At 56.6% G+C, this 18,794-nt stretch overlaps 1 protein-coding gene and 1 pseudogene across 2 annotated transcripts; one reads left to right on the top strand and one right to left on the bottom strand.

Moving 5' to 3' along the window:
• Positions 1-2,494: 2,494 nt before the first annotated feature.
• Positions 2,495-10,810, bottom strand: TNIP2 (TNFAIP3 interacting protein 2). The gene is made up of 6 exons (XM_080678245.1): positions 10,450-10,810; positions 5,941-6,219; positions 4,343-4,432; positions 3,812-4,042; positions 3,624-3,740; positions 2,495-3,184 (listed from the first exon to the last, which is right to left on the bottom strand). Exons 1-6 carry the CDS (start codon positions 10,723-10,725, stop codon positions 2,924-2,926), a joined length of 1,254 nt encoding a protein of 417 aa, XP_080534371.1. The 5' UTR covers positions 10,726-10,810; the 3' UTR covers positions 2,495-2,923.
• Positions 10,724-17,129, top strand: LOC308242268 (nucleophosmin-like; annotated as a pseudogene). Its single transcript has 4 exons — positions 10,724-10,772; positions 15,722-16,303; positions 16,494-16,540; positions 16,860-17,129. The product of its transcript is annotated as a nucleophosmin-like (transcript).
• Positions 17,130-18,794: the final 1,665 nt, after the last annotated feature.

Genomic DNA, 18,794 nt, shown 5'->3' with positions numbered 1-18,794 from the left:
CCAAAAGATACCGCTAAGAGCAATGTCAGGAAACTCAGTGCCATGTTTATAGGTCAGCGATTCAACCTTTTTCCTCTCATGGCACACAAACTAATTACTAAAATAAAAAAATATGTATTTTTTGCCCATCTGACAAAAAATAGGTGTAATTTTGGTTCATTCACACCAGACGACTATTGTTGTGATGGCTGTCATTTATTTGACGATCTAAGGGGAAAGAGGTCAGGTACTGCGTGTTTTAAAAATCCTTGTGGCGCACCGGTTAAAAATCGCTGCCCTCCGAGTTTATGATGTCAGGTGCTACGCTTGCTTGTTTCTGTATGTAGTGTAAGGAAGTTTCATTGTTTTGCCTGTATCAGTCCAGTTTTTCCATTTACTTTATGTACCCGGTGGACCGGTTAATAATGCGGATTTTGTAATCAAAGAAAACACGATAATTTCAAGAGAAACATCACAAGTGCTTTATTCAAAGTAATGTCCATCGCTAACTACACATTTCCCCATTTTTCAGGTAATTTGTGGATACCGGCCCAATAGAACTTTTCTTGTTTTGAGGCAAACCATTCAGAGACCCAATGTTCCACTTCTTCGTACGTTTTGAAGTGCTGCTCAGAAAGTGCGTGTGCCATCGATCGGAACAAGTGGTCATCTGAAGGAGCAAGGTCTGGTGAACACGGCGGGTGGGTTCATACTTCCCAGGCAAGATCTTTTAACGTGTCTTTAACTGGTTTTGAATGTGTGATGGTGCGTCACCATGAAGCAAAATTACTTTGCCGTGTCTTCTGGCCATTCTGGTCATTTTACGATCAAAGCGTGGCTCAAATTGATTATTTGTTGTCGGTAGCGATCAGTATTAATGGTTTCACCTGGTTTTAGAAGCTCATAACACACCACACCTTCCTGATCCCACCAAACGCAGAGCATTGTCTTCTTTCCGAAGCGATATGGCCTTGCAGTCAATGTTGATGGTTGACCTGGATCAACCATGATTTTGTGCCTTTGGGATTCTCAAAATAAATCCACTTTTCGTCGCCAGTCACAATTCGATGCAAAAAAGCCTTTCTTTCGTGCCACTGAAGCAACATTTTACTGATGGCTTTTTGGTTTTCCATTTGTCTTTTGTCCAGTTGACGTGGCACCCGTTTTCCTTCCTTTAAAATCTTTCCCACTGCTTGTAAACTATCGGAAATTGTTTGCTGAGCAACGTTTAATCTTTCTGCAAGTTGTTTTTGAGTTTGACACGTATCTTCATCCAATAACACTTGTAACTGTTGGTCTTCAAACTGTTTTGGTTGACCTGGACGTTCTTTGTCTTTCACATCAAAATCATCACTTTTAAAGAGTTTAAACGAGCATTCACAAGTATCTTGAGATGGAGCATGTTCACCATACGCTTCCCGAAGTATTCAGCAGCACTTTTCTTCAAAATAATGAATTAAAACTTCCCGCAAATGCTCCTTTGTTGGCACGAAATTTGACATTTTTAAGTGTAAAAATATCTACGATGTTAACACTTTCAGCAAATTTGGCATGTGAAGTTTTGAAGCTTGCTGTCAATACAACAAAATAGCATCCATATCAAATTGCACATATATCAACATATGTGTGACTCCATCGATTGAAAACCATCCGCATTAGTAACCGGTGCACCTGGTACTGGCTTGACCCTGTATGTTCTTGCCTCCTGTGTCAGAGAGTAACCGCCCTGAGCGAGGCTTTACCCGGCTGGCGGTTCCACTGGCCTGCACGTTGGTGCTGGTGCTGATCTGCTCTGGTGACCAGAGCCTTGCAGTCCAGTTGGCTATCAGAGAGCACGGCCCCTCCCACTTGGTTGTTTCTCAGGAGTTCTTCGGCTCTTTGGGGTCCTTTGAGGCTCCCTGGGGAGCCGTTCCCGGCCCAGCACTGAGGGAGGAAGTACAAAGCCCAGCGCGGCTGCCCGTGGAAGCAGCAGAGATTGGCACCTGGGGAGGCCGAGGGCTGGAATTGTGGGGCCGCGTTCCAGACAGGAGGGACTGCACACAGCACTCTGGAGACCAGACCGGCAGCGCCCCCTCGGACCTGCTCGCCTGCGCGTGTGGAATCAAGTTGTGTGTGTGCAGGGAAATGGCCAGAAAGCAGGCGGCCGAGGCAGGAGTGGAAGACAAAGGAGATGCAAGCGCAGCGTGTAAAGAAATGAGCGACACCCCGGACAGACCCACAGGCGAGAGCGTCCGGCATCGGAGGAGGAACTGCCAGAAGTGACGCCGGGGGAAGGAGGGCGACGTGGGGCCTCCAGCACTGTGCATGGGTGAACAGAAGCCCTGACTGAAGCCAGCTGTCCCAGCCGCTGTCCCAGCCGCTGTCCCAGCCGCTGTCCCAGCCGCGTCCCGGCGAACAGCCCTGCCTCAGCGGGAAGTGGCAAGCAGGAGCGCCTCGCATCTGCTGGTCTGGCTCACGCCCCACGGAAGCGCTGCTGGGCCCCTGGCCCCGGGCCCCGCCCTGCAGCCCCAGCAGCCACTGCAGCAAACCGTTTATTATAACAATAAGTGGCTACAAAGCAGACGGCTCTAAGGCCTGGTCGTGTGACAGACACTAAACTGCAGTGTGTTCCACGGTCCTGCCGAGGCCGCGATGGGCCCCACGATGGACATACGGCCGCAGTGCTCCGCTCTACAAACCTGGGGGTGCCCTTCCACCCTGGGAACCCAACGGGGGGTTCCCTCGGGCAGCCACCTATTCCCGCGAGATGCAGCGTCCCAGGTGCGGGCGGGGCAGGGCCATCACCTCGGCCTGTGAGCTCCGGCCCCGGCCTGACAGCTTGGGGACCCGAAGTCCAGCCTCTGTTCCAAGCCCGAGGGGGACCAAGGTGAAGGCCGGAGCAGCCTCTGCCCGGATCTCGGGGTCCCGCTGTCGGGGCGAAGAGCACCGCCTGCCCCGCCTGGGCTCACAGGCAGCACTCGGCCACGTGTCTGAAGAGCTCCTCGCCCTGCGCGTCGCTGAAGCACCGCAGGCAGTGAGGGCACTGCAGGTCGCCCTGGCCTCTCCGGGCAGCTCCGGGGCACCCGCCCGCTGCAGGCGCCAGGCCCTGGGAGGCAGACACGGGCCTCTGGCCACCAGGCACCACCAACTCCGAAGCCTTGGTCTCTGCGTGCCTGGGTGCTTTGCTCCCCGTGTGCATCCGGCAGGAGCCTGGCTCCTGGGGGTCCTGGAGAAAAGGCAGAGGATGCACATGGCTGTGCCGAGGCCCCCACGCCGGTCTCGGCTCCTCCGTCCTCGAGGGGGGCGTGCACCCCTCGCCCTGCTTCCTACTTGGCCCAGAGCCCAAAAGAGAACAGCAGAGGTGGCAGGAGGAGGAGCAGAGGCCAAGGGGCACCTGGGGCCACAGGTCTCCTTCCTGGATACGGGCGTGCTCCCGGGCGCATGGCAGCGAGCACCGGAGGCAGACAGCCTGGGGACGGCCACCTGCTGTCACACCCCGCGCCAGCCTCCACCACAGACAGGACCACAGGAGGCCGTCCCCACCACCGCGCCCGTGCCAGGTGCCGGGGCGGCTCTGCCGGAGCGGGGGATGGGTCTGAGCCGACAGGACTTGGCGTTCGTGGGAAGGAGAGGCCTGAGCGCTCACGGGCCGGCCCCACACCCACCTGTCTGTGCGCCTGGCGCTGCAGGGCCGCCACCTGGTCCTCCAGCTCCTGGATCCTGCTCTGCGCCCGCTCCCGGTCCGCCCTCTCCGACGTGAAGTCGTCCTTGTAGGCGAGGACCTGAAGAGACCAGGCCCTCAGCCATCACCACGCTGCACACGGAGGGCCTCGCCTGTCCTGCCCCGTCCTACCTGCTGCTCCAGCATCTGCGCCCGCTCCCGCGCCGCCGCCAGCTCCCTCGCGGCCCCTGCACACTCGCCGATTCTCTCCTCCAGCTGCCTGTTGAGCCTGGCGATCTCCTTCCTCATCAGCTCAACCTCGGGCGGGGGAGCCTGCAGCCCCCGCAGCTGGGCCCGCAGCTCCCGCACATACTCATCCCTGCTGGCGTCGTAGCGCTGCCACTTGGCGTTGAGGTCTTCCACCTGCGGGCGGGCGCGGTGAGCGGCTGGCAGGGCCGCTCTCCTGCCCGCCGGGCCGGGAAGCTGCTGAGGGCGAGGAGGAGCCGAGGGAGGCGTCCCTGTGCGCGGAGGGGCCTCTCCTCGCTCTGCACAAGCGGCGCCTTAACACCGGTGGCCCCGCTATGGACACGGGACCGGCGGGCGTGGGAACCACAGCATGTGTTCGGCTCGTCCTTTTAGGGGAAAAGGCTGTCAGCCAGAGTGGCCGAGGGCAGGGCCTGCGGCCCCAGCGGAGCTCTTCCCGAATGCACGGCGGACACTCACGTGGGTCACCTTCTGTTTCAGCAGCCGGTTTTCCTCCTGGAGCTTCTGCACAGCAGCCTGGACAGAGGCGTCCCTGCCTGCATGTTCCGGCTACACAGGAACACGGAGAGGACGCGTCACCAGGCGTGTCGGTCACATGCAGCAGAGGGGAAGGAGCCAGACCCAGAGGCTGAGGTCACAGGTGCCGCAGGGGCTGGCCCTCACCTGCCCAGGGCCCCCCCCCTTCCCCCCCCGCTCTGGGGCCAGGCCACACGCCACCTCCCACCATCACAGGTCAGCAAGGCCAGGAGGCTGAGCCCACTGTCCACCGGGCACACTCCGGCAGGGGCCACGGAGCTGCAGGGCAGGCCTGGCCGTGGCCCGGGCTCACCCCTTCCAAGTCCTCGACCCCGTGGTCTCCAGACACTCAGGGTCAATTTCACGCCGGCTCGGGTGTCGCACCCAGAGCCACACCCCAGAGCAGCCCTCACGGGGCAGACCTAGCTGGAGACGCTCAGGGAGGGTCCCCCGGCTCCGAGAGCCTGCCTCAGACAGCACAGCACGGGCCCTGCTGACAGCTTCTGGAGAATTCCCCGTGAACCACAGGAAGTGCTGGCCTCACCCGGCACTGGGAAAGCCCCATGACTCAGCCGAGCCCGGGGCTGGGAAGTGATGCTGACTGTGGCTGCGGAGCCCTGCCCGGCCCACGCCCAGGCCCCAGCCCATGCCCAGGCCCCGGCCCACGCCCAGGCCCCGGCCCACGCCCAGGCCCCGGCCCACGCCCAGGCCCCGGCCCACGCCGCCCCAGCCGCCCACCATGCCTGGCCCCTGTGGATCTCCACAGGGAAAGGACAGTGACTCCAACACGGACGAGGACACGCCTCCCCCGGGCACTTTCCTTTGGTCTCTGACATACGTGTCGCTGAGGTTCCCTTTGGGGAGCCCGCCCAGCTGTGCCGGTTCTCGGGCGGAGGGTCCCCGTGAAGCTGGCGCAGGAGGGGCCGCGGCACCGGACACGGCAAAGCGCACTGAGGAGCCGCCTGTGGGAGCCCGGCGAGAGGCACTCCCCGCGGCCCAGCCTCCCGCACAGCAGGCTTCAGCCCATCGCTCCCTCGTTCCCTCTGCTCCCGACACCCGTGTCCATCTGAGGGAGTCCTGATGCCGAAACCCTCACTGCCTCCCCCCCCCACCGCCCCCCTCGCAGCCACAGCCCAGCTCCGCCCAGCTCCGCCCTGTCCGGGAGGCCCACCGCCTGGCCGTCCTCACTTCACTGGTGCGGGTGCTGGAGCCCGGAGGCCAGCCTCAGAGATGGCGGCCCAGCCCCCCGGGGCTCAGACGCAGGGCCCCCACGGGCTGGCGCAGTGGGGCACCGCCCTCGCCTCGCCCGCAGTGCCCAGCCCCGGCCCGGCCAGCTTTCCCGTGGCCCTCTGTGTGTCCCATTGCTGATTGGATTGGATTGGATTGGATTTTCTTCTCTTTTTCAGTTGTTTCTTTTATTTTTTCCTTTTTATTTACTTCTATTTATCTTTTGTCCCATCGGTTTAGAAGGAAGCCCTGAGGGCGGGCTCTGCCTCGGTGATGGGAGGCGGCTGGGGTCCCCCGCACCGCGCTGCGCCTACCTCAGGCCTCTGCTCCCCCGTGGCGCCCTGTCGAGCCTCCAGACACCGGGCCAGGTGCTGGCACATGTGGGCCGTGGCAGCCAGAGTCCTCCGCAGCTGGCGGGTCTCGTCGGCCAGGGAGCGGCACAGCGTGTCACTGGCGGCCCGCGCCCGCTCCTTCTCCGCCACCCGCCGCCGCAGCAGGGCCACCTCCTCCTCGCACTCGTGCCCCGGCCGGCTCATCCACCGCTGGGTCTCCTCCTCCTTGGCTTCCAGCCGCTCAGACAGCCTCTCAACCTCCTGAGTGGGAGATGGAGAAGCAGTTCACTTCGGGAAAAGCACAGCGGAGACGCCTGGCCCCGTCACCAGGCAACGGGCGCACGCGGAGTCGGCTTCCACAGTGACCGCTCACGTGCCATCGAAACCGCGTCCAGCACCCCGTCTTCGCCAGCAAGCTCGGACGTGGGCTCCGCAGGGAGGGCAGACGCCACTGCGGTGCCCCCACGGCCCAGCCCGCACTGGGAGCGTGACCTGACTTAGAAGTGGGATCGTGGCAGAAGTGACCCGTTAGGAGGGAGTCGTGCTGGACTGGAGGGACCCTCATCAGACGCCCAGTGTCCTTGTGAGAAGAGAGCGACTGGGACACACACACAGCAGGCCACGTGAAGGGGAGGCAGCGACGGAGTGGCATCTCCCGGACAGAGCCAAGGCTGGCACTGCCCTCGGAGGTGGGAAGGCCCCCTCCGCCCCCCGCCCCCCCCCAGCCCCAGGGAGCCCGCCCACCCACCTGGACGCTGGGAAAGAGGACGTCTCCGTGGTGTTAAGCACCAGCACGGCGCTCGGGCACAGGAAAGCCTCCATGATTAAAAAGCCCCTACAGCTGCCATTTGCTTCCTGCGCGGCCCTAACCTGGGGCTTTCCCGTTCTCAAAGCGCTCTCCTGCGGAGGCCCAGCAGGAGCCGGTCCGGCCCAGGGGGACCAGCCTGGGAGGTGAAGTGGGGAGGCAGCGGCGGGAGGGGCGTGGCCCGCTGCGTACCAGACACCAGGAGCCTAGAACCTTCTCCTTCACAAAAACATCAAACACCCCAGGGAAATCAGCTGGAAACTTACTTCCTGCTTCCCACCAGCCCTCCGTCCAGGGCCGCACTCAGCAGAGGCAGCCACTCCGCTCCGGCACTTCTCCTTCCAGAACGTCTATAAGCTCCTAAAGCGCGTGCTTCTGCCCGCACGGCACCCGCAGCCACTCCCTCCCTCGCCTCCCTCCTTGCAGCCGCCTTTCTCCGCCACCTCGTTCTTTGGAACTTGGGGTTCCAGTTCACAGCCCCCACCTCGGCTGACAGGTGCTGCCTCCTGTCCTCGTGCAAACACCGGGTAAGCGCCCACACGCCGCACGGCTGCGGCAGCCTTAGGATCGGGGTTCAGCACTCCCTCCCCCCCGCCCCGCAGCCCCGCAGTGGGCACGGAGAGCTAGGTGGCAGGCAGAGGGCTGCCCTGAGCTCCTGTTCAGAAGCTGCCGCTCCAGCAGCGTGACCGGAACGGCCTTGTCCTCGTCCCCGTCTGACACTGGTTTATTCACAGCCAGTGCATGCTTGTATATGAAACACTGCCATCACACAAACCCATACAACACGCGGCAGAAGGAATTCTACGGCTGACACAAGACCAGGCCAGCCTCCCGCGGAACCACAGATCTGACAAACTCCTAAGTCCCCACCGGCCCACAGTGCGAGCGGGAGCAGCTACGGCTTTCTCAGTCCTCATCCCGCCAACCACACCGTCTCCACACACCCCGAGAGGCAGCTCCTGTCGTCTTCCCCTTCCACAGACGGGCAAGCGGAGGCCCACAGGGGCAGGGCAGCTCATGGGTTAGGGCAGCTGCTGGTGTGACCAGCCTCCATCCGCCGCAGCTCCCTCGCACCCTCTCGGGCGCTGGAGGGCCTGGGCAAGACCTGCTTTCTAAGCACCTTCTCCACTGGTCAACGAAACAAACGTCTCTGCAAACAACGAGCAGCACGTCCTGGGCCGGGGGTGGGGGTGGGGGGCAGTTCACAGAGCTTCCCCAGGGCACTCTGTCTGCCTACATGCCCCAGGCCTGGCACTGTCTTCTGGTTACGACTGGGTGATAGAGATCAGGACCTGGGCTCTGTCCTCAACCTGTTCACCACACACACAAAACCGCCGGCACTCGGCCATCTGTAGGGTAGTTTGGTTGACTCTGAGGACTTGCCAGCCTTATATTTTGTCTTAAAAATCAGCTTTCAAATGTCAGTGAAGGCCCTGGCCGGGCACTCACTTGGTTAGAGTGCCGTCCCAATACGCCAAGGTTGTGGCTCCATCCCTTGTCAGGGCCCATATGAGACGCAACCAATAAATGCATAAGTGGAACAACAGAATCAATGTTTCTCTAAAACCAATCAATGAGTTTTTAATTAAAAAAGACCCGAATTAATACCAATTCTCAAGTTTTCCCAAAAAACTGAAGAGGAGGGAATACTTCCTATATTTATGATGCCAGTATAACCCTGATACCAAAGCAAGACGAGACACTCACAAACCTACAGCCCAATGCCCCTTAGGAACTCCGAGCAAAGAATTCTCACCAAAATGCTAGCAAACCAAACTCAGCAACACATTAAAAGGCTTACACGCCATGACTAAGCGGGGTTCCTTTCCTAGAATGCAAGGATGGTTAAACATGAAAACTGGTCAGTGAGCCCTAGCTGGTGTGGCTCAGTTGATAGAGCGTTGACCTGCGGACTGAAGGGTCCCGGGTTTGATTCCGGTCAAGGGCACATGCCTGGGTTGCGGGCTCAATCCCAATGGGGGGCGTGCAGGAGGCAGCCGATCAATGATCTCTCCCATCATTGATGTTTCTATCTCTCTCTCCCTCTCCCTTCCTCTCTGAAATCAATAAAAATATATTTTTAAAAATTGGTCAATGAATGAACTAGATTTAGTGTGAACATCTCACAATATATACAAATATCAAATCATGTTGTAAACCTGAAGTTAATGTATCAATTCTGTCTAAAGGGAAAAGCAGTTTACACCATAGGACCAGTGTCCTGGGCTGGAAACTCAAGTTGGCCTAGTTCCATGCTTACCCTACATTCAGTGCTTCCCCACTGCACCTGCCTCCATCCCTTTCACAGCTTGCTTCAAGGAGTGATCACTTATGTGCACGTATGACCTGCAATTTGAAGGGCAGGAAGTGCATCTTGATCGTCTCTGCATTCCCTTGGCCTAGTGGTCGGCAAATCGCCGCTCGCGAGCCACATGCGGCTCTTTGGCCCCTTGAGTGTGGCTCTTCCACAAAATACCACGGCCTGGGCGAGTCTATTTTGAAGAAGTGGCGTTAGAAGAAGTTTAAGTTTAAAAAATGTGGCTCTCCAAAGAAATTTCAATCGTTGTGCTGTTGGTATTTGGCTCTGTTGACGAATGAGTTTGCCGACCACTGCCTTAGCCTCGTGTGAAACAGCGTGCAATTACCAACTTTACAAGGCAGTAAAGGCCGTGGCAACATGCCCCATCTAACCTTGCAACCACCTCCCGTGTTACTCCCTACACACTGCACTCCACTCAGACTGGTAAGCACTTCTACCCAGCCCGCCGCTGCTGCACGTCCTTGTGAGCCGAATGGACTGACTCGGGAGAAGGGAGAACACGCCCCATGGTGTGCACACACATGCTTCTCCCACATGAAGGGTTCTCGATGAAAAAGGCCCAATCAACACCCGAGTAGCAACGGTAAGTAACACATCTGAGCACCAACTGTGTGCAAGAGATTTATGTACTTGACACATGTTAAACCGTGTGTTCACAACATAAAACCATATGCTGCACGCCTGTATTACACTTTCCACAGGCAATAGGTTATTTCTACAATGTCTACTTACTCAGTGAGGATATGAGCTTCATAAAGACAGAAAGCAGCCTTTCTTGATCCTTTCTGCATGTTAAAAAGTATTTTTCTATTGCTTTCAGAGAGGAAGGGAGAGGGAGAAAGAGAAACATCAATGATCAGAGAGAATCACTGATCTCCTCCCTCCTGCAGGCCCCACATGGGGGATCCAGAAGCAACGGGGCATGTGCCCTGACCCCACGCTCAACCACTGAGCCCCACGGCCGGGCCCTTTCTGCAGTGGCAGTGCCCGTCCGATCACCCGTGGGGGGCATGCCGCGTCAGACAGGAAGAGACAAGCGCCTTCCGATCTCCTCTGTCTGTGGTTGTAAAGAATAAAATAAAGGACCAACCAAAGGGAACCAGACTCAGCAGCAGAGATGAAGGGGTGGCTGTCGGAGAGGATGAGGAAGGGGAGGTTCCAGCCAGTGGCGCAGTGAGTTTGCCCGGAGACGATGCCCGGAGAGGCAGCGGGCGCCCGCCTCGTGCGGCAGGAAAGCGTCAGCACCGCGTCCTCCAGGAGCTAACGGCCTGCCAACCATCCCCACGTGACTTTCCATCAAGGGCCCAAGACACCCCTCTGCCCACGACGGACCCGCGCCCCGCCCCGCCCCGGCCTGCGGGCGCACCTGGCGCAGCGCGGCCTCCACGGCGCCGGCGCCGCCCTCCCGCTGGCGCAGCTGCTCCCGGAAGCGCGCCACTTGCTCCAGCAGCGCGTCCACGAGCGACGGCGCCGCGTCCCCCTCCAGCGCGGCCAGGCGGGCGCGGAGGCGCTCTATGAGGGCGTCTCGGGCGGCCAGCTGCTCCTGCAGGCGCCTCAGCTGCTGCCCCGCCTCGTGGTACAGGCCGCAGAGAGCGGCGGCCGCGCCCTCCCGCCCGCCGGGCCCCGCGTCCCCCGACGACATGTCTGCGGGCCTGGACGGGGAGGCGCACGGCTTCGGGCCACTTCCGCGCCGGGTCCGGGCAGGACGCCCACCTCCCGGAACTTTAGTCTGCGAGCCCCGCCCACCGCCGAGGTCGGGCATGCCCACTTCCTAGTGCTTGGACCCGCCCCCAGGGACCCCGGACCCGCCCATTGCCCGACCCCGCCCACCGCCGAGGTCGGGCATGCCCACTTCCTGGTGCCAGGACCCGCCCCCCGCCCTGAGCCAGGCCGCCCCATCCAGTCCCCGGGCCCCGTGGCTGTCCACACGCGGGTGCTGGCTTATCCCAGCGGCCGCATCCCCCCGCATCTGGGGAGTTTTCGGAGAATCGGGCCCGGACGTGGGCAGGGGTTGAGCAGCTTCTGATGTAGCTACTGATGGGAGGAAAAGAGGGGATCAGAAACGACCCCAAGTGTGGGACCTGAGCGCGGACCCACATCCCCCAGCGGCACGCCGGTCGGCCCCTGGAGCAACCGGGAAAGAGAGTTCCCAGAGCTGAGCCTAGCGAGGTGCCTACCCTCCCCCTCGTGCCTTCTCCGGGGACGCGTCTTATTCTCGGAGCAGAAGTCCGCAGGGAGCTGGCCCTCCGCACGCTCCTTCTCAGCATCCCTTCCCTGTCCCCAGCTCCCCAGACCAACGCCCAGTGATTCTCCGTGGCCCACGCCTGTTTTCTTCTTCAGGGTCTGAGTTTTGCCCACGACGATGCCACGCACACGTGCGGTCTTTCCAAGGTTTCCTCCGGCAGAACCGCTGCTGGCCGCTGCCCCGTGCGGGTGCCCCTCCGCTGCCCCGTGCGGGTGCCCCTCCGCTGCCCCGGGAGCTGCATCCCGCTTTTACCCCTTTGCCTCCTCCTCGCCGAGCTGGGCTGAGCCTCGCATCAGCAGAGCCTCCCTGTGCCAGCGCCGCCTGGCAGGGGCGAGGCGGGGAGGGAGCGTGGCGCGCACGGTGCCTGCGCGTCCTCGGGAAGGACACGTTCTGGGCGCGGGCGGTGGGGAGAAACGGAGTCTTCGCGGCTCGTACTGGACGTGTGACCTGGGCAGGTCGCTGTGAACGTGAACAAGGAAACCGCGCCAAAACGGAGGCGGCGGGCCCGCAGGGGGCGCTCTCACCCAGCACCAATGATGGCAATTACGGGAGGAATTGTCCGTGGGACTCCACCTGCCGAGTCCTGGATTCTAGGCCCCAGCAGGGAAGCATGTACAGCTGGCCCCGCCGGGGTGACTCAGGGGTTGAGCGCGGACCCATGAACCAGGTGGTCATGGTTCCATTCCCGGTCAGGGCACAGGCCCGGGTGGCGGGCTGGATCCCCAGTGGGGGGCGTGCAGGAGGCAGCCGATCCATGATTCTCATCATTGATGTTTCGGTCTCTCTCCCTTCCTCTCTGAAATCAATTTTTAAAAATGTACAGCTGGTCCTCCAATAACCTCCTCCTTAATTATAACGTTGACGAGAAAAAAGTTGTTTCCCAGCTGGGACCACTTTCTGGAATTTACACGTGTTCCGTGTGTGTGTGTGTGTGTGTGTGTGTGTGTGTGTGTTCCCACATCTCAACAAAGTGCACAGATTACATTGTGAGGTGAATGGCATGTCCGCATTGTCCCAGTCGGGGTGAGTGTGGGCGTGGGTGTGGGTGCCCCTGCAGTGGGAGGGCGTCCTGTCTGGGTGGGGTCCCAGGAGCCTTGCACCCTGAGCTGTCGGGAGGACTGGCCGCTTGTGACCCTGAACTAGAATAAGCAGGTTGGAAAATAGTGACCTTGGTCTTCCTTAATCTTTCTTAAATGTATTATAGCTCACATTTATCTCAATGTCTAGTATTAGAAGTGTTTTGAGTCTTTATTTAGAAATTTGGTGTTTTTCTGATCAGAAATATGCTGCAGGAACTTAACTGTTGTTGTTGTTTGTTAATCCGGGCCTGAGGACATTTTTTACATTGCTTTTCCAGAGACAGTGGAAGGAGGGAGGGAGGGAGGGAGGAAGAGAGAGAGAGAAACATCAACTGGTTGCCTCCCAGGCGGGGAGCAAACCCCCAACCAAGGTATGTGCCCTGGACCAGGAATCGAACCCACAGCTCTTTGGTATGCAGGCCGACGCTCTAACCACTGAACCACGCCCGCCAGTTGGAACTTAACTCTTATTTATACAAGTTAACCTAGGGCAAAATTGGTTTCATTGTATGTCGTTTTGCTTAAAGTCGCAGTTTCCAAAAACCTATTGTTGACCATCGTACAAAAGCAACTATTTGGTATTGTCACCAAAAAGAATTGGTTTGTGAAAAAGAAAAGGTTTCCATCCGGTATGTGCAGAGTTGGGGAGCCAGGTGCACACACTGAGGGAAGTCAAGGGGCGGGGCTGCCCACCAGACAGCTGCTGTGAATGGTTCTTCCTGCTGGGCTCTAGGCATTCAGGAGGAAAGCCCCTCCCACATGCCCTGGCCCCTCCCACACGCCCTGGCTCCTCCCACATGCCCTGGCCCCTCCCACATGCCCTGGCCCCTCCCACACGCCCTGGCCCCCCCCACATGCCCAAGCTCCTCCCACACATCCTGGCTCCTCCCACACATCCTGGCTCCTCCCACACATCCTGGCTCCTCCCAACACCCTGACCCCTCCCACACATCCTGGCCCCTCCCACACACCCTGGCCCCTCCCACATGCCCCGGCTCCTCCCAGGGACTCTTGACTTGTGTCCAGATTAAGGTCTCTGTCTTGAGCCTTGTCACCATCTGCGACATTGAGGATTACTGGACATGGCATCTTCTAGGAGAAATCAGCTCCCTCAGCCACTCGGCCAATAGGAGTTAAGAGACCGTCATTTCCCTGAGCTCACACTTTCCTCCAAGGGACTTTCCTTCGAAATAACCCGCTTCCTTTGTTCTGTAAGGTGATGTTCCTCTCCTGTTTGTGGGATTGTCCGTGGCTTATTGCTAAGGCGGGCTTGTCTCAAATTGCAATTCCTTGAACAGGAAAACCAAGATGGCGGCATAGGTAAACACCGGAACTTGCTGCCTCGCACAACCACTTCAAAACTACAACTAAAAGGCAAAACGGACATCATCCAGAACCACGGGAAGGCTGGCTGAGTGGGAATGCTACAACTAGAAGGGAAGAGAAAAGCTCACTGACACTGGGAGGAGCGGGGGAAGTGAAGTGCGGAGGTACAGAGGCGCGCGGAAAAGGGCTGGCAACTGAGTGCACTGTTGTCTTTTTCCATCCGGAGGGAGACACAAGCTCCCAACTGCTCTGACCTCCAGTTCCAGGTGAGACTCTGGGGACCCAGACCCAAACGGGGAGAAACCGGACTGTCTGGCATCGGGCGGAACTCGAGGGCGGCTTTCTCTCAGAGGAGCTTGCAGTGATCATTGTTCCTGCACGGTGCCATGGGACACAGCGACCCGGGGACATCTTTGGGGCAGGGCTGATGGTCAGCCATTGCTGTTTGCTCCACCCTGGTGATTCCCTGAGACCCCACCCCACCCAATTTACAACCCTCCCCAAGCTGTGCACAGAGGCTTTTGCATATGAATGGCCTGGCCCTTTGCCATCTGAAACCTAACGTACTGCAGCTGGGTCAAAGAGCCCCAGAACATCCAAAAGAAGGCCCAAGGCCCACAGCAGCTTGCATTGCTTCACAGCTGGGCCTCATCTGGGCACCTCCAAACCCCAAACAAAGAGGAGGAATCTGCAGATCTCTCCGTAGCTCCTGCTGGGTGGCCTCAGGCAGAGGCTAAATTAGCACCTCCTTGGAGATCCAAGAGCCAGTGTACCCAGGGGTCAGAGTAGCCAGTGTAACCAGGGGTCAGAGCCAGTGTAACCATCCAGATTACAACTCCTCAGATCCACAAGGGGACACACTCAGGGGGCAGACTCAGTGAGCACCAAAGCCCCACTGAAGCAAGTCTTGCCCCATAAGGGTGTCTCCAGCACAGAAGTTCTCCCAGCGTAGACACAGCTGATCCTCACAGCCAGCTGGCCTGGAGGTCAATTCCTCCCAGTGATACCAACAACAATCAAGGCTTAACTACAACAAGACTGTGCACACAGCCCACAAAGGGGTGCACCAAGAGTGTCCACCTCAGGTAACTGGGGAGGCTGAGCCACTAGGCCCTAGAGGACACCTAACACACAAAGTCACTCTACCAACTCAGGGAAGCAGCCAAAATGCGGAGACCAAAAAACAGGTCACAAACGAAAGAAATGGAGGAAAGCAAACGACTGGATATAGAGTTCAAAACCACGGTTATAAGGTTTTTCAAGAATTTTCTAGAAACCGCTGATAAATTTAGTGAGTCCCTCGAGGATATGAAAAAGGACCAACTAGAAATTAAGCATACACTGACTGAAATAAAAAATATTATACAGAGATCTAACAGCAGACTAGAGGATCGCAAGAATCGAGTCAAAGATTTGAAATACAAAGAAGCAAAAAACACCCAACCAGAAAAGCAAAAAGAAAAAAGAATCCAAAAATATGAAGATAGTGTAAGATAGCCTCTGGGACAACTTCAAGCGTACCAACATCCGAATTATGGGGTGCCAGAAGGAGAGAGAGAGCAAGATACTGAAAACCTATTTGAAGAAATAATGACAGAAAACTTCCCCCACCTGGTGAAAGAAATAGACTTACAGCCCTGACCCGTTTGGCTCAGTGGATAGAGCGTCGGCCTGCGGACTGAGGGGTCCCAGGTTCGATTCCGGTCAGGGGCATGTACCTTGGTTGCAGGCACATCCCCAGTAGGGAGTGTGCAGGAGGCAGCTGATCGATGTTTCTCTCTCATCGATGTTTCTAGCTCTCTATCCCTCTCCCTTCCTCTCTGTAAAAAAATCAATAAAATATATTTAAAAAAAAAATAGACTTACAAGTCCAGGAAGCACAGAGAACCCCAAACAAGAGGAATCCAAAGAGGACCACACCAAGACACATCATAATTAAAATGCCAAGGGAGGCTGGTGCGATTCCGTCCTGCGTGTCTGTTCTGCAGCACAGAAGCCGTTTATCTCCGTCCGCCTTCTCTCTCACCTGAGTGCCTGCTACCACCCCCTGGAAGATTCCATGGACATGGACAGGAGCCCCCTGAGGCCCCAGAACGACCTTTCCGGTTGTGAACTGAAGGCCAACAAAGATTATCACTTTAAGGTGGGTAATGATGAAAATGAGCACCAGTTATCTTCACGGACGGTCAGTCTAGGGGCTGGAGCAAAGGATGAGCTGCATTGTCGAAGCAGAGGCAATGAATTACGAAGGCAGTCCAATTAAAGGAACACTGGCAACTTTGAAAGTGTCTGTACAGCCAACCGTTTCCCTCGGTGGCTTTGAAATAACACCACCTGTGGTCTTACGGTTGAAGTGTGGTTCAGGGCCTGTGCATATCAGTGGACAGCACTTAGTCGCTGTGGAGGAAGATGCAGCGTCAGAAGATGACGAGGAGGAGGATGTGAAACTCCTAAGTATGTCTGGAAAGCGGTCGGCCCCTGGAGGTGGTAGCAAGGTTCGCAGAAAAAAGTAAAACTTGCTGCTGATGAAGATGAGGAGGAGGAGGAGGAGGAGGATTTTTTTAAAAAAATACATTTTATTGATTTTTTTACAGAGAGGAAGGGAGAGAGATAGAGAGTTAGAAACATCGATCAGCTGCCTCCTGCACACTCCCCACTGGGGATGTGCCCGCAACCAGGGTACATGCCCTTGACCGGAATCGAACCTGGGACCCTTCAGTCTGCAGGCCGACGCTCTATCCACTGAGCCAAACCGGTTAGGGCAGGAGGATGATTTTGATGATGAGGAAGCAGAAGAAAAAGCTCCAGTAAAGAAATCCATACGAGCCATAACCGGTTTGGCTCAGTGGATAGAGCATCGGCCTGCGGACTGAAGGGTCCCAGGTTCGATTCCGGTCAAGGGCATGTACCTGGGTTGCGAGCACATCCCCAGTAGGGGGCGTGCAGGAGGCAGCTGATCGATGTCTCTCATCGATGTTTCTAACTCTCTATCCCTCTCTCTTCCTCTCTGTAAAAAAATCAATAAAATATATTTAAAAAAAAAAAGAAATCCATACAAGATACTCCAGCCAAAAATGCACAAAAATCAAATCAAAATGGAAAAGACTCAAAACCATCAACACCAAGATCAAAAGGTCAAGAATCCTTCAAAAAACAGGAAAAAACTCCTAAAACACTGAAAGGGCCTAGTTCTGTAGAAGACATTAAAGCAAAAATGCAAGCAAGTATAGAAAAGGCGCATTGACCAATCCTGGGCACTACTGGTAAATTAAGCCCAAAGATGGGGAAAGAGGGAAAGGAGAGACAAATATAGTCCATACTGAGTATCATCAACCATCCAGACTGAAGTCTTCTATTTCAATCTCAATGCCCTTTCCTGGTTTATCACTCACCCATGCCCCCTTCCAGGCTGGAAGCCATCTCACTTAGTCTCCTAACGCACCTTTCTTTTGCTGTGACTCAGTGAACTTCTCTTGACTTGTTCATTTATCTCGCCTCTTTGACCATGTTTTAAATACCTTTGTATCTCCCTAGCTGCTCAATAAATATTTGAATGAATGGAAAAAAATAAAATAAAAAAGTAAAATGCCAAGGGCAAAAGACAAAGAGAGAATATTAAAAGCAGCAAGAGAAAAACAGTTAGTTACCTACAAGGGAGCACCCATACGATTGTCAGCTGATTTCTCAACAGAAACTATACAGGCCACACGGGAGTGGCAAGAAATATTCAAAGTGATGAACAGCAAGAACCTACAACCAAGATTACTCTACCCAGCAAAGCTATCATTCAGAATTGAAGGTCAGATAAAGAGCTTCACAGATAAGGAAAAGCTAAAGGAGTTCATCACCACCAAACCAGTATTATATGAAATGCTGAAGGGTATTCTTTAAGAAGAGGAAGAAGAAGAAAAAGGTAAAGATAAAAATTATGAACAACAAATACATGTCTATCAACAAGTGAATCTAAAAATCAAGTGAATAAAAAATCTGATGAACAGAATAAACTGGTGAATATAATGGAATCAGGGGCATAGAAAGGGAGTGGACTGACAATTCTCGAGGGGAAAGGGGTGTGGGGGTGCGGGAAGAGACTGGACAAAAATCATACACCTATGGATGAGGACAGTGGGGGGGGGCAGTAAGGGCAGAGGGTGGGGTGGGAACCGGGTGGAGGGGAGCTATGGGGGGAAAAAAGAGGAACAACTGTAATAATATGAACAATAAAGATTTATTAGAAAAAAAATTGCAATTCCTTGCTGTCCCTGATTAAACCCATGTTTTCTGGTAAATAACTGACTTTCACTTTTTATTTTTTTAATATATATTTTTCTTTGTTAAGATTTTTTAAAATTGATTTTTAGAGATAGAGGAAGGAAGAGAGAGAACGAGAGAGAATCATCAGTGTAAGAGTGAAACATCAATCAGCTGCCTCCTGCACGCCCAACCCCCTACCCAGGACGGAACCTGCACCCCGGGCAGGTGTCCTGACCGGGAGTGGACCCCACAACCCTTTGGTGCACGGATGACGCCCAACCAACCGAGCCACACTGGCCAGGGCCGGACGGCTGTATTTTTCAGGTTGCCACCGGGAGCCTGGGTCCCAGCTGTAAGACGCGCGCCCGAGCCTGTCCCTAGGACTGGGGGTCACGTGTATTCGGAAAGGAGAACCTGGATTGTAGGGAGGGACATGGAGCCGGGGAGCCTCCTCCAGAGGGACCCCATCTTTTGACACACGGCCTCAGGCGTCGGACCGGCGTGACCAGGCGCGTGACTCCTGTGGCTTGGTCTCAGAACATGCAGCCGCTGCCTTGCCCCGTGGGGCGGCTCACTCTGGGGGCGCCGGTGCCCATCATGAGGACATTCGGGAGCCCCGTGGAGAGGCGAGGAGGGGCTGTCCTGTGCCCAGGCCGTGGACGGGAGCCAAGCCGTCTGCAGGCTGTGCGCACACAGGGCGCCCCACCGCCCCCGGCCCCCAGGCATCTTCTCCTGGTCCTGCGGGGGAGCTGAAACATTTGCACCCGGGACCCCTGAGAACCCGAAGTCTGGGGAAGGAACTGGGGC

The sequence above is a fragment of the Plecotus auritus genome (genome assembly GCF_963455305.1).
Source record: "Plecotus auritus genome assembly, chromosome: 1".
NCBI classification, from domain to species: domain Eukaryota; kingdom Metazoa; phylum Chordata; class Mammalia; order Chiroptera; family Vespertilionidae; genus Plecotus; species Plecotus auritus.
This window is presented reverse-complemented; position numbering and strand designations above follow the sequence as displayed.